At 67.7% G+C, this 15075-nt stretch overlaps 1 protein-coding gene across 1 annotated transcript in view; it reads left to right on the forward strand.

Moving 5' to 3' along the window:
* Positions 1-5824: 5824 nt before the first annotated feature.
* Positions 5825-15075, forward strand: part of Ptprs (protein tyrosine phosphatase receptor type S) — a 55256-nt gene continuing 46005 nt past the window's right edge. The window contains 4 exon segments of the mRNA XM_077796612.1: positions 5825-5912; positions 9529-9706; positions 13847-13992; positions 14482-14623. Coding sequence (XP_077652738.1) covers positions 9619-9706; positions 13847-13992; positions 14482-14623 — 376 coding nt within the window. The 5' untranslated portion in view covers positions 5825-5912; positions 9529-9618.

The following is a 15075-nucleotide window of genomic DNA, read 5'->3' on the forward strand; positions in this document are numbered from 1 at the left end:
GGGCCCCTCAGCGACGGGGAGGTCCCCCGCCCCGGGTTGGGGTCCGCGGGTAACTGTCACCGCCTCTGCGCCTTCCCCTGCAGACCGGGGCTGGCCTCGCTGCCGCGAGCACGGACCTCGGACGCCCCGATCGAGTGGGGCGTCCCCTTGTCCCTCCGCCCCGGCTGCCCGGCTCGGCATGGCCAGGACAGGCAGCTGCTTCCCGGGGACAGAGGGACCAGAACTCCTACAGTTGGGCCCACCCGAGCGTCCACCGCTGTGAGACGCCACCGCGGGGCTGTGTGTCCAGGAGACACAGGGCCACCGCGCTGGCGTCACCGCCCTGTGCGCAGCCCCCCTCCGCCTGTCTTGAGCTGATCCGTCCTCCCTCCTGCGCCCTCCTCACCCCCCACCTTGGTGCCCGGGTTCCTGTGGCCCGGCCACTGTCCCTGTCCCTGGACTCCTTGCCTTGGATGTGGAGTCCCCCCATCCCCCACCGGCCAGGCCGTCCCCCGCCCCCTGCTGACCTGGAGCTCCTGGATCTGCCTCCCGACAGGCCTGGGGGAGGCTGCCTGGGTCACCCTGGGTCCCAAGGGCCCGGCCTGGGGTCTAGTGCACAGTTGGCGATCAACAGGTGCTGGGGTAGGGAGAAAGGACCGCGCTGCAGCCTCACCAGCCCCCTTCCTCCAGAACTCGGGGTTGTCCACCTCGGGACCTTGGCGCACGCTGTGCCCACCACCCAGATTCCCTCTGAAGGTCGTGACCTTGTCACACTGTGTCCCCCGGAGCCAGCACTTCAGCTATGGCCGGAACCTGGCCCACCCCATGCAGCCAGACCCCGCAGGTCCCTGGGGATGAGGGGCTGCGCCAGGCTCCGCTGAGGGCCTCTCTGACCCGTCTCTCTTCCTGGTCTTCAGGGACCTGGGACGAACACCAGCCTCGGGCACCAGCAGCCAGTCCCCTGGGCGCACAGGTGGGCGGGACCCCGTCAGGGCCACTTGGCTCCGCAGGACCGGCTGGGGGAGCCTGGGCCTCCTGCCTCGGCGGGGGCTGACCTCTGAGACCAGGAGCCACGGCCCGTCCCAGGGGAAGGCTCTGCCAGGCGCGGGATCCCCCCGTCATCCCAGCGACTGGAGGCTGAGGCCGGAGGATGGCCAGTTGGAGGACAGCCTCAGAAACATAGGGAGCCCTGTCTCAAAAAACAAACAGGACTGGGGAGGCCTGAGGTGGAGGCCCCGGGCTCGTCCCCAGCTGCAGACCCTGCTGTGTCTGTGACAAAGCCCGGGGCTGCTGGCCGTGGCAGAGCAGCCCGTGAGCGGGGCCTGGCTGGGGTCCCCTGTGACCCAGTGGAGCCTGGTGCCCTGCGCCCTGGGGGCAGGCGGGGGTGGGGCTGCGCGAGGGACTGGGGCTGGCCTCACTGGGCCCCTGGCAGGCGCAGGGGCTGAGGAAGGGGACTCGGCTTCTGTTGGAAAGGAGGTGGCTGGCCCCTCTGTCCTCTGCCCGTGGCCGTCAGCACTTGGGCCCTGGGCGCGGGCAGCTTCCTGTACATTTCTGTCCTGGGTGCTTGGTCAGCCTGGTGTCCACCGTGGGCTTCTCCCCCTGGCCCTCCCGTCCGTTGCCTTGGAAGTGGACACTTGGTGACCGGGGGGAGGCGGGCAGGGTGGGGAGGGTCACTGATGGTCCCCGGGGCCCTGTCCTACAGCTCTGCCGGCTCTGTAAGGCTCCTTCGCCACCCATTGTCCACTTATTCGTTTAAAAAGCACTTGTTGAGCACTCACTGTATGCCAGGCCCTGGGACCCAGCCCCAGGGACCAGGGCTGAGCCACTCCGCTGGCTGCGAGAGCCCCGCAGACCCGTCCGCAGACCCGTCGAGGTGGCAGAAGTCTGTCTCCGTCCAGAGCTGCAGCCTGGGCACCCCAAAGGCAGGCAGGCCCCCAGGAGCCTCGAGTGACCAGCGGCGCGCTCGGTGCCTGGGCTGGGCGGCTTGGACTAGACAGTAAGCCATTCTGGGACTGTGAGGGTGAACGGAATCCAGGGGTGTGTGATTGGGGGAGCCTCTGAGCCCCGCGCTCTGCTGGCCTCTCTGAGGAGGTGCGCTCAGGAGCGCCAAATGGTGCCAAGGAAACTCATGAAAACGTGGAGGAGGAGCAGTCCGGGCAGAGGCACAGCCGTGCAAAGGCCCTGGGGCAGGCAAGCCTGGCTGCTGGGGCAGAGTGAGGAGCCCACGTGGCTGCAGCAGGAGGAGGAGGGAGGGGGAGGCCGGGAGGGGACAGGGCCGGTTGTGAGGGAAGCGGGAGCCACTGGGGCAGGGGACGGCCCCTCAGCTGCTCACAGGTGCCCTCTGGCTGCTGCAGCTGCTCAGGCCGGCACCGAGCCTCGGAGGCAGCAAAGGGGGACGTTGGGACGGGACGCGGAGGAGGAACGGTCTCCGAGTCGGTCAGTCTCTCACACAGGCAGCCGAGGGGAGGCCGGGAGTTGGGGTCAGTGCCCAGGTTCAGGCTCCAGCCCTCCCTGAAGCTCACTGCATTTGCCCAGAAGGGGCGGGGCGTAGGCAGACCGCGGGGCCAGCAGGTGAAGCCCGCGGAGCTGGGTGTGTCTGCGGCGGGCAGTGCCCGGCAGGCAGAGGCGGCGCCAGGGCTCTGGTGTGTGTGGGCGGGCGCCCGGCTGGTTGGCACAGGCTCACTGCCCCGGGGCACGAATGCTGTGCTGGGTGGGAAGGGCCAGGCGGGAGGCTGGGGCGGGAGGCTGGGGGAGGCCGTCCAACCAGTTCTCCTGGGGAAGGAGGCCGGCGAGCACCGGTGGTTGGCAGGGGTGGTTTGGGCTCCCAAGTGTGAGGAGGGAAGAGGTGGTGGGTCCCGCATCAGGGCCCGGGGACAGCACAGTGGGTCCGCCCTGTTTGGGGCGTTGCCTGCTGGACACAGTGGACATAGGCACACTGGAGAATGTCCTTGGGGCCACTCCATGTGGAAGACGGTGGGGTCAGCCTCAGCCCGTGGGCTGGACAATAGCACATGCCCACGATGGTGATTCCCAGTTAAAGGAAGAAAAAATTCCATTTTCTCACCCAGAGGATCGGACGGAAGCAGTGGCCTCAGGACCTTTGCCCTCACTGTCTCTCCACCTGGAAATCCATTCTTCCGCCCTGGGGGTGAAGCAGGGCCTCGAAGGCCGGGAAGCGCTCTACCTTGAGCTGCACACCTGGCCCTTTTCACTTTTTATATGGAGACAGGGTCTGGCTCCGTGGTCCAGGTTGGCCTCAAACTTTCCATCCTCCTGCCTCAGCCTCCGGGGCAGCTGGATGACAGGTGTGCAGCCCCAGGCCGGCTCCCACAGAGTTGCTGATTTGCCGACTTCACCTGGATCCAAAGGCAGATGGGGCCCCTTCCAGGAAGGCCCCCCGACCTCCTGTCCCGACTGGCTTCTCGGCACTGCCTGGCACTGGGTGGGCTCAGGGCGGTTCTCTGGGGGTGTTGTGTCTCCTCACTCGACGTGAGCCCCCCGGGGTGGCAGGGTGCTTCTGTCCGACCACTGCTGTGTCCCAGCACCGTCATGCAGTAGGTGTGCAGTGCATTTGTGGGGACGTGACCCTGGCCCGCGGCTCTCTGCGGAGGGTGACTGCTCATCTCATTTCCTTGGTGCGCCGTCCCCTGAGCTGCCGCACGCGCCTTTTATAATTAGAAGAAAAGTTATTTTGAAAGAAATCACCCCAAGTCCCAGCTGCAGCGGCTGACGCCATCCAGCCCGTCCCTCCAAGGGCAGCTGCCTCCTGTGCGCAGGGGGACGAGCCGCTGGGGGGTCCAGGCTCCTGCGGTCACTCTCAAGGACACCTGATGGGTTCCCGCAGCGGGCAGTGCTGACCTTCGAGGTCCTCAGGGACCCTAAGGTCCCGGGTCCCGTCCCCGCCCTCCAGCCACAGCAGAGGCCACCTGTGAGCGCCTGGGCCAGGCCTCTCGTCCCCTCCCACAGCCCTCCATGGCTCCCACTCCGAGGGCCAGAGCCAGGTCCTCCCATGGCCCGTGGCGCCTCACGTGACCTGCCCTGGCCTCCCCGCCTCACTGGGCTCCAGCCCCAGGCCCTCCTGGGTGCCCTGCCCATCCCGCCTGCCCTCTGAGGACTCAGCCTGGCTGGGGAGCAGGTCCACAGGGGCTCTCAGAGCTGTGGTGGGGACACTCAGGGCTCTGTGGACGGGGTCTCCCTGCAGAGGCGGCGGCCACCTGCCCAGCTCTCCCCAGTCCACGGGAGTGGCCGCGTCTCCAGCCCACTGTGGTCACTGTCGTCAGGTGAGGACAGGTGGCCGTCCCCATGGAGAACGGGCCCAAGGCCCACAGAGGCAGACTGAACAGCCCAGGGGTGGGCACATCTGCCCCAGGTCACAGCTGCCTGGCGTCCTGATGACAGACGTCTGGCTGATGTTGCACCTGGGGCCTGAGGCTTGGTCACCCGTGGGGTACCTGCTGGGATTTCCTGGGGGCCTACTGTGTGCCCTGCCAAGTGGTCAGTGCTCCTCAGTTCCGTGCTGACAGCACCTCCCAGGCCCCTGGCGGGGTGGTCACACAATGATAGCACTGCTGGGCTTCCCACTGCCTGCCTCCATGAGGAACCTACTGTGTGCCTGGCTGGAGTAGGGCTGCCTGGGGGAGAAGAGCCTCAGGGTGCCCCGGCAGTGGCACCGCTTCCACTCCTGTGGCAGGGGCGCGAGGGGACCTCCTTCGGGGCGCTCGCCCTAGAGCAGGGTTCTGCAGTTGAACAGGAGGCTGGTGGGGCCAGGCAGGGGAGGCTGCCTGCAACGCAGCAGGGGAGGCTTGGGAGCCCAGGGAGGTGGGGTGTGGCCCGGTGGCGGATGAGCTGTCTGGGGTCACTCCTTCACCCCACTGAGCGGGCAGGGCTCACGGCGTGAGGGGCTGTGTCCAGCACTGCTGCGTCCAGATCAGTGCCCAGGTTTCGGCTTCCCCTGCCGTGCCCTGCGCTCTGGGTGCCCTGCGCTCTGGGTGCCCTGCGCTCTGGGTGCCCTGCGCTCTGGGTGCCCTGCGCTCTGGGTGCCCTGCGCTGTGGGGCTGGGCTGAGCCCCAAGACGCCCTTTGGTTCCGCCCCCGTCCTCCTTAGAGCCCTAAAGGTCGTGCCCGAGTCCCCACCTCAATCCCTCAAACTGGGGCGTTGGGGAGGAAGCCTGCCAGGGCGCGTGCGGGTGGCCCAGGCAGGCCCAGCGCTCGGGATTGGCTAGGAGGTCAGCTGGCCCCGGCGGCCCTGGTCTCCTCTGGGTCCGCGCCTGCCCCTGGGCCGCGCTCCCGCCGCCGGAGTGGAGTTTTCAAACCCGGGCCCCGGGCTGCGCGCGCCGGGATTGGCTGCCGCCGGGCGCCCCTCCTCTGCCCGCGGTGCTGCCGGGCACAGCCGCATCTGTTTCCAATCGGCCGCTCTGGCTCTCCGCCCCCTCTTCCGACGGTGGCCTCGCTGGGGGGCCTCTGCCACGGGGTTGCGGTTGCTCCTTCGCTCCCGTCCCGATTTGGAGGGAAAGGAGCCTCTCGGGCCCGCGCCCCGCCCCCGGCCTGGGGCTGGGAAGGGGGGACGCACCCCGCCGGCCACTAGGCCGGGAGGGCTCCGCTGCCCCTTCCCGGGTCGGGTACCCAGCGCCCTGTCCGTCGCCATGGCCACGCCGCGTGGGGAGGGGCCGGCAGGGCGCCGCTGGGCCCAGGGGCGGGGGCTCCGGCCTGCGCGGACCCCGGCGTCCTGCGCCCTCGGCTCGCTCCCCCGCCCCACTTCCGGCCGGCGCCCCGCCCCTCCGCGCCCCCTCCCCGGCCCCGCCCCCAGGCCGAGCTCGCGGGCCGCGGCCTCTCCCGAGTGCTGAGTGCTGGCCGCCGCGGTAGGCGGGCGGGACGCAGACCCGCTGCGCAGGGCCCGGGGAGGCGGCACGGGGCTCGGCCGGATCCCGGAGCGGGGTGAGTGCGCCCGGGGCCCCTGCGGGGACGGGGCCCGCGCCAGGCTTTGTCCCCCTTCTCGCCTCCCCCAGGCTGCGCAGCAGAGGCGACCCCCGCGTCCCTCCGCCCAGCGCGCGGGCCTGGTTGGCCGCCCTCCGGGGACCGCTCGGCCGCCGCTGCCCCCCCCCCCCGTGCCGGCCCCGTCGCTTGCACTTTGGAAAAGTCCGCGCCCCTCCCCCCCTGGCCCCCTGCCCGGCCGCCTCCCCCATCTCCAGGGAGAGCCAGGCGCCAGCGGCCAGTCGCGGGGCGCACTCGTGGGGACTTGGGCAACCCTCACCGGGAGGGAGGCGACAGGACCGCGGAGGAAGCGCAGGGCTGGGGCCGTGTGCCCGGAGCCCCGTTTAGCCGCCCTCAAACCACAGAAAGTTTTCCTCCTTGCTTTTGTCCCCTCGCTCTGGGACTGACCCCGCGCCGCCAGGATTGCAACCAACACCCGAACACCCCGGCTGCGCCCGCCGGGTCTTGTTTGCTGGCCCCTTAGGGCCGCCCCCACCTTTCCACGACGCGCCTGGGCCTCTGCCCTCTCCTGCCTCTGCGCCCTCCTGTCCCTACGCCCCTTCACCGCCTCAGGAAATTCTTCCCAGAAACCTGGTTCCTGGACTCCAGGTCAAGGACCTTCTGCCCACCCCCAGCCTCCCGGTGCCTGCCACTCACCTACCTGCGCTTTGGGCTCTGGCTGCACCAGGGTGAGGAAGTCCACCCTGCAGCTCCTCGGCCTCCCCTGGCTGCCAGGCCTCCTTGGGACCTCAGTTTCCCCTTGTAAATGGAGGAGTGACAGGTGTCCTGCAGGTGACCCGCGGGTGACCCGCGGTTGGGTCTGGCATGCAGTAGGCGTCTAGCGTGTGCAGAGGTTTTATCAGGTTCTTGGGAGGAGAGAAGGCTCCCGCTGGGGGAGGACAGCCCCGCGTGGAGCAGACCTCCAAGGGACACACAGGGTGCCAGGGTCCTGGCACCAGGAGGGCTGCCTGAGGGGTGTGGCCGCTCAGTGGGACTGAGGACAGACCTCAGGAGGCTGAGGGTCGGTGGGGGCGAGCAGTGCACCCAAGGAACCCTCTGGGGCACAGGGGCCCGCAAGTAGCGGCCCCTCAGGCAGGCACAGGTGGTGGCTGGGCAGGGGCAGGTGGGCAGCACCGGGGCTGCCAGGGGACAGTGGGCTTTGGAGGTGGGGAAGGGAGTCCTGGGCTCCTGGGGCTGAGCGGGAAGGTGAGGAGCGGGGCGCCAGCGGGGCGGGTCAACACGGGATCCCACGGAGAGGCCCAGAGGCCGCGGCTGCGGCTGGACACGCAGCGACCTGTGGGAAGAAGTGTCTCCCAGGCTGCGGTCCCTTCCTGAAAGGCCCCGAGGCCTGAGAGGGCTGGGGCTGGCGCGTGCACCCAGACCCAGTTCTCCCTGGAGCCCGCGTGGGCGGCTGAGGTGGGCAGGTGGGACTCTGCAGGCCTCCCCTCCACCGTGTCCCCTGGTGACCAGCCACCCTCTGCCTCAGTGTCCTCGTCTGTCCAGCAGGCGGCCCCTCAGACACTGACGTATCTCTGCTCCTGCCCACTCCTGGCCATAGGCACCCTTGGGGACAGCACCCTGAGCCTTCATGTCCTCATAACTACAGACTGACGGTCACCTTGGTACCGAGGAGCGTGGGCCGTGCCCTGAGTCTGAGGGGCACATTGGCCCGGGGGGGGGGGCAGGCCAGCAGCCGTGTCCACCAGTGCTGCCGGGGTGGGGGGCTCGCTGGCCACGGTGACCAGGCCCTGTTCGGCTGCCCCTTGAGTGGCCCAGACACCCAGGGAGGCTAAAGGCCCTGGAGGCTCCGAGGACCAGGAGCTGGCAGCCGAGGGGCGGGTGCTGCACTGTGCACTGCCCTGGGGTCCCTCCTGGGCGCCCTCGGCCTCTCCTGCCCTGGTCCCTTCTGGCTTCCAGGTGGGGGGAGTCCCCGGGGTCCCTACTGAGTCCCGGGCCCCGTAGGACGTGGAGACCCTGTGGCTACAGTCAGCACTGGGAGGGGCACCCAGTGTGTCCTCAGGCCCAAGGAGACCGGCTGCGGGTGACACAGCAGCTCTTGTGCGCCAGCTCTGGCTCATAATCGCCCTTTCATGCTCCCTGGACCGCGTGGGCGCACAAAGCCGCTCCACCATCGCGTGACCCGGCGCCTGGGTGGGACGGGTGCTGGTTGCTCCTCACGCACAGCACAGGAGACCCCAGCGGTGGCCCAGGACTTGCCTAGTTCCACACGTGGGACGCCCCAGCTAGGATCCTTGGGGGCTCTGCTCCCTGGAGTCTGTCCCCCGAGGGGGATGGGACCCATCTCCTGCTGCAGCTGGGCGGCTGCTTGCTCTTAAAGAACCAGGTGGGGACCAGGACGGGGACGGTGCTCAGGCTCTTTCTGTCCACCGGCCCGGTCCCCGCCGGCTGGGAGCACGTGTGACTGCGGTCTGACTGTGTGCTCTGTCTCTGCAGCCTGGCTGTGTGTGTGGGGAATGCAATTCTGCTTGTGTGGTCTAGGCGAGGAGGGTGTGGTCTGCGGCCGTGAGGGCCTGTGGGCTGACTGTGTGCTGCCGGGCATCCGCACCTGCCTGGGGTGTGCATATCCTCATCTGTCACCTATGTCACCTGCCTACCTGTGGCCCGCGGAGTCCTTTGGCCAAGCGTCTGGCCGTGTGTTCCTGTGCAGCTGATGTGATTGGGTCTATGGTCTCACTGTGTGCACAGTGGGCAGGTGGCCTGCCTCAGGGTGACCTTGCATGGGAACCTCGTCTGACTTGGTATGGCTGAGGTCCGACTTTGTGCGCATTGGCATTTGTGGTCTGACTGTGTGCAAGTGTATCGGGCTGGGTGTCATGTCCCCACCTGTCACCCACGTCACCTGGATGCTCGTGTCTGTCTGCCATCTCATTGTCTACTATCCTTGTGTGCCTGTGGCCTGACTGCGTGCATGCCAGTGATATCTGTGGCGGAATGTGCGTGTGCTGAACACCCCAGCCGTCCTGGCCCACCCTGGCTTCTCCATTCCACACCCTGGCCGTGACCCGGCCACTGTGGGCCAGCCTGCCCCTGGGACCGCCCCAGGGCCGGCCAAGGTGACCGCAGCAGGGTATTTTGGGAGCTGAATCATAGGGCTGCTCCGTCATTACGTGGCCCTGGTTCCTGTGCCACGGCCTGGACCCGCCCGGGGCCTGGCCTGGGGGTGGGTGCGGGGCGCATGGCCACGAGGGCCGCCCGAGCCTCTCCAGGCCTCGCCCTGACCCTGGCCAGAGTGGACACAGGTGGGAGTGGCAGAGTGTGCTCCGGGGCTGGTGGGAGGAGAGTGGCCCGCTGCCCTGCGAGGACAGGTCCCTGCAGGAGCAGCAGTGGCCTGGCACAGGTGGCCTTGGCCTGGGGGCGCAGAGGGCTTCCCGGGCCTCACGCAGGGCCCTGGGTGAGGTGGTGGTGGACGGGCCAAGTCCTGGGCCGAGCCGAGGCCCTGCAGGTTGGGCGTTCAAGATGAGGGCGTCGTGGACTCGGTGTCCCCAGAGCGCCGTCCCGACCCCAGTGTGCTGTGACGGTCCCGAGCTGCTCCCTCACGACCCCTCTGCTGTCTCCACAGACGCTGCCCGGCTGACGCTCGGCTGGAGGCCGCTCTCTGAGGGACCAGGCCGTCCCTGCCCTGGGCGGAGGGCCGAGGTCGCTGCCCAGCATGGCGCCCGCCTGGGGTCCCGGCCCGTCTGTGGTGGCCGCCATGGGGCTCCTGCTGGCGCTGCTGGCCGGAGGCTGCGCGGCCGAAGGTAAGAGGCTGCCCTGGAGCGGGCCGTGGCGCGGGGAGGGGTCTGTGCTGTGCTGCCTGGACTCACGGGACAGTGACCACGGCCTGCCAGCTGGCAGGTGACAGGGACATTCGGTTCCCTGGTGTCTGCGGTGCCAGGCCTGTGTTCGCCTGTATCTTCTGAGCCTCAGGAGACCCTTTGTGATCCCGGAGGAAAAGCGGCCTCCGGGGCGGTGGCACTAAGCTGAGGTCACCCTGAGGGGCCCTGGCATCCGCCTGCGCCCAGCGGCCAGAGGAGCGGGGAGGCTCCTGGGAGAGGCCGTGGGCAGGAGCTCGGCATGTGGGCAGCGCCTGCTGACAGGACCGGGGACTGCCAGGGACAGGCCGCGGAGGGGGCTGGTGTGGCTTGGGGACCGGCAGGGCTGGTGTCCAGCTGTTCTGGGGGCGCGGTGGGCTTTAGGCCCGTGCGGGCCGTCGGGGCCCAGGGGCGGGATCTCTGATGTGCGGGGCCAGGGCAGGACCCTTGGGAAGGGGCCGAGGCTCTGGGTTCGGCTGAGTTTGAACGAGCTCTTCTGCTGCTCGGCCCGGTGGCCTCTGGCCGGTGACTCAGCCCCTCACCTCCCACTTCAGCTCCATCGGGAGGGCTCCCTGTGTCACCCGGTGCCTGGGTTCTGTGATGAGGCCGCGTGGTGAGCCCTGCCTGCCTCCAAGCGCACAGTAGGCCCGCAGTGCTGGCCCACTCGGCCGAAGCCCAGTGTTCTGGGTGACACTGGGGACCCGCTCAGCTCAGCCTCCATCCCTGCACCGATGGGGAAATCGAGGCCCCACGAGGTCTGGTCATGGCCAGGCCGCGGCGGCCAGAACGTAGTCCCTGAGGACTGTCGGCCACAGTGGCCTGGTCACACAGGAGCTGGGCCAGTCCCTGGGTCGGCGGGGAGTCGGGCTGCGTTGCCGGACCCCTGGCGTGCGAGTGCTGCAGGCAGCTGGCGCTGGTGCCCCCGCCGGGTCTTGAGGCGAGGGGCCAGGTGAACCTGGTATCCCTCCTGGCGGAAGCCTGGTGACAAGGACGTCTGAGGACGAGGCTGTGGGTGAGGCTGGGGAAGACCCCGGGGAGGAGGTGGCGCCGAGGAGCAGAGGGATGTGCCTCTGGGCACCTGGAGGAGCGGAGCCCAGGCAGAGGGCACAGCCTGATGAGGCCCTGGGCAGGGGCAGGCCTGGCCTCTGGGGTGGGAGGAGCCAAGTGGCTGCAGCAGGGCTGGGGGGGGGGAGGGTGGCCCTGTGGGCCCGGCAAGGACTTGGCCTTGACCCCGGGGGCGGGGCCGTGAGGGCGAGGGGCCTGGCACTAGTGCTCTCAGGCGTCCTCTGGCCACTGCAGGGAGGACGGGCTGGGGCGGCCCCTGTCCAGGTGAGGGAGGGAGGTGCGCCCCAGGTCACCAGCACCTGACGCATCTTGGACGGCCCTCGGGGCTGCTGCCGCCCTGAACTCCAGCCCAGACCCAGAGCCCTGGACCAGGAGTGGGTCTGCTCAGTAGGGGCCCAGCAGGGACCTTGGGCCGGACCCGCCTGGCAGCATCAGGAAGTGGCTGGGGGGTCCCTGGGGACCTGTGGGGCAGGGCTGCGCAGCTGCTGCGTTCCCAGGGGCCAAGGGAGGGGTCTCTGCAGTGGGAACGGCCCCTGGCCCGGGCCTTCCCAGGATGCCGCGGGCCAGTCCTGGGGGAGGCAGGGTGGGTCGCCCGCTCTCACGCCAGAGTATTTTCTGCAGAATCCGAAATGGAAAAACAGAAATCAGGCCAAGCCAGGCCACCCAGGGGCCCCTGCCCAGCCTCCAGAGAGGCCTGGTTTCCTTCCCAGGCCCTGCACTGACTGGAACCCTCCTGTGGACTTTGGCCTCTTGGTCCAGGAGACAGGGACGCCCCCGCGCTCAGGGTGGGCGAAGCTGCAAGGCCCCTTTCACCCAGCAAGCCCCTTCCTGCAGCTCAGGAGCGGGTGGCGAGCTGCGACCCAGGGCGGGCCCTCTCCCCCAGGTTCCCCAGGCCTGGCCCCTGTGCCCACAGGAGGGGGGTGGGCCCAGGAGAGATTCCAAGAATCTAGGGGAACCTCTTCAGCCGGCCGCGGTGGGCGGGGCCAGCTCTCGGGGGCTGGCCTGGTGCCCGGAGCCCAGAGGTGGGCTGGGAAGGGCATCTGCTCAGCAGGGGGCCTGAGGCCGCTTGGCCCCACTGGCCTAGATGAGGGCAGCAGGGCCAGGGTCACCAGGCAGGGAGGTCCCCGCCCAGCCCACAGCAACCCGGCAGCTCCCCAGGGCAGTGCTGGCCGCTGCAGGCCGCGGGAGGGGCTGCCAGATGAGGCCCAGGGCCAGGGCCAGGGAGGGGCAGCCCAGACAAGGGCCGTGTCCCCCCAGGCTCTGTTGGAGGGTGCAGGGCGTGTCCTGGCTCTGGCCCGCAGCTGGGCACACCAACTGCCCCTCTCTTCCAGCCTCACCCAGTGTGGTGACTTTCCCTGTGCCCTTGGCTAAGGACACGTGACTCCGGGTCACCATTCCTGAGGGAAGAAGGAAGGGGCCCAGGCAGGCATCCAGGGAGGGACACAGAGCAGAACATCTGTCCTAATCAGGCTTGAGGCCGGGACCCGGCAGGGACCCGAGATGTGGGCTCAGGGACGGAGATCCAGGGTCAAATCCCAGTGCTTCCCGTCTGAGCTCTGACCTCTGCTAGTCCCTAGCACCCTCAGGTCTGTCCAGTGGGGTCCACAATCACTGGGCCAGAAGGACACACAGGAAATGAGTGAGGCTGCAGGTGCCTGTACACTGGAGTCTACTGCTTTTCAAGAGACATGGCTAGTGTAGACACAGAGGTCACACCAACAGGAGCACGGTGTCGGGTGAGGGAGGTGAGACTGGCCCTGCTGAAGCAAAGATGGCAGGAGTTGGGCCTGTGGAGACCCAAAGTTGGAACCTGCAACCTCCTTGAGCTTCTGTATTTCTGAAACTTCCCAGAACTTTCTGGAAGGACTTGTGTGGCCCCTGGACTCACTCCACCCAGTCGGGTGAGCTTAGCCCTGGTGCCGCTGCAGCATGGGGTGGTCCAGCCTCTGTCCTCCACCCAGACTTGACTTACTGAAGACCTTTCCTTTCTTATTTATTTATTTATTGACGAGTACAACATCCTTGTTGGTATGTGGTGCTGAGGATCGAACCCGGGCCGCACGCATGCCAGGCGAGCGCGCTACCGCTTGAGCCACATCCCCAGCCCCTCCTTTTTTCTTAAATCAGCTCGTTTTAAAGACAGTTTATTGTATGAAATGCTTTCAAGTTATCTTTAAGTAGTGCTGAATCCTGGAAAGGCACCAAGATATGTCCCCCACCCTGTCCAGCGGCTGACCCCGTGTACACGTGTGCACACACACCCCTGGCCACCCTCTCCCTGCCCTTCTCTGTCTCCTGTTTGCTAGCGGATCTCACCCTGCCCTGCTGGGCCCTGGAAGCCCGACCCCTCCTCAGTCCCCTTTGGTTGGACAGCAGCGTGGCTCCTGAGGGACTTCCCCAGAGCAGGGGGAGACTCGGGGTCGCTGTAGCTGGGCATGGAGTGACTGACAGGTCAGGATAAAACCAGTCACTTCAGAGAAACAACGTTGCACCTGGAGGGGGGGTGGGGGGGACCTCCGCAGATCTGGCCCGGCACAGTCCAGACGGCCGTGGTCCAGGCGGGGGCTTGGATGGCTCTGGCCCTCCAGCTGGAGTTGCTGGGGAGCTAACCTGGGGGTCCTGGGGTGCGGGTGGGGCCTGCAGCGTGGCTGACCAGGGCTGTGCTTGGCCTCTGTGCAGGCTGGGGTTGGGGAGGCCTGGGCCTCGCTGTCCTCCTCCGGCTCTGAGCCTCCCTGGGCTCCAGGCTCGAGTGCTGGCTGCGGCCCGGGTCTCTGCCTGCTGCCTCTGTCTCCCGCGGCCCCGCTCCAGATCAGCACAGGACCCCCTTCTGGGTCTTGTCAAGGCCCCTCGGGGTTCAGCTGCCCACCCGGGGCCTCCTGGTGCCCTCAGGAGCTGTGGTGGGTGGGAAGGTGCTGGGGGGCGTGGCTGGGGCGTGGCCGGGGCGTGGCTGGGGCGGAGCTAGGGCGTGGCGCACGCCTAGTGCCAGACCCACGCAGCCTGCCCTCTCCTTGCCGAACCTAGAGCCACCCAGGTTCATCAAAGAACCCAAGGACCAAATTGGCGTGTCGGGGGGTGTGGCCTCCTTCGTGTGTCAGGCCACCGGCGACCCCAGGCCACGGGTGACCTGGAACAAGAAGGGCAAGAAAGTCAACTCTCAGCGCTTTGAGGTGAGTCGGGGTGCACCCTCTCTCAACAGGGCCCCGCAGCTTGGCCACGGAGGGTGTCACAGGCGGGACCCCAGGTGGGGTGACCTGGCCAGGCAGCCTCTCCGAGGTGGCCCCTCCCACCCTTCCCGGCCTCGTGGCCCCACCTGGGGGCCCTGCCAGGCTCCGGTGGTCTGCCACCCAAGCTGTGTGCCCTGAGCAAGGTCCTGCTCTCTCTGAGCCCTGGCTCCTGCCAGGAGTCTGAGCACAGCCTGCAGTTAGATGCGTGTGCACCAGCATGCCTTCCCATGCTCACACCTGCCACACGCAGTGCAGGCCTGTCCCTTCTCCTGGGTGTCCAGGCCTGGGTCTGCCCACCGCGTGCCCACCTGGATGCCCGCACGTGTGCACACAGCCTGGGACCATGGGGTGACCCCCTTTCCCCCTGCCCAGCTGGACGGGCCCTGCCCACCCTGGCCTGGACTCACCCTGTCCTCTCCGCTGCCCACACAGACCATCGAGTTTGACGAAAGTTCGGGGGCCGTGCTGAGAATCCAGCCGCTGCGGACGCCCCGAGATGAGAATGTGTATGAGTGTGTGGCCCAGAACCCGGTGGGGGAGATCACCGTGCACGCCAAGCTCACCGTCCTCCGAGGTATGGGCTCCCGGGGCAGGTGGCCAGCAGCTGGGCTCTGGGCTTGGGGAGGGACACTAGGAGTCCCTGGAAGTGACGCCAACCTGCCTGCTTTGGATTCTCTGTGGAGGACTTTGATTTTCCTTCCCCATCCCATAATACTGTGGGGCCCAGGGCCTATGGTTGGGGTCTGTTCAGCCTTTTTGGGAGAGGGGCACTGAGGAACTGACGTCACTTCACTGTGCTCTTCTGATGACAAGAGGCAGCTCCAACTCAAACCAGTTCAAGCACAAATGAGAATTAATACGTTTGTGTTAAAAAAAAAAGTCTGTGGCGGCTTCTGTCTGGCTTCAGGTTCAGCTGGATTCAGGGGTTCATTCAGGATTCTCAGGGCTCAGCCTCTCTGCCTCCTGGCTCTGTTTTCTTCTGAACTGACTTGATCCTTGGCAAGACTCCTCACCCCGGTTAACCCG

This window comes from Urocitellus parryii, chromosome 3 (assembly GCF_045843805.1).
Source record: "Urocitellus parryii isolate mUroPar1 chromosome 3, mUroPar1.hap1, whole genome shotgun sequence".
NCBI classification, from domain to species: Eukaryota; Metazoa; Chordata; class Mammalia; order Rodentia; family Sciuridae; genus Urocitellus; species Urocitellus parryii.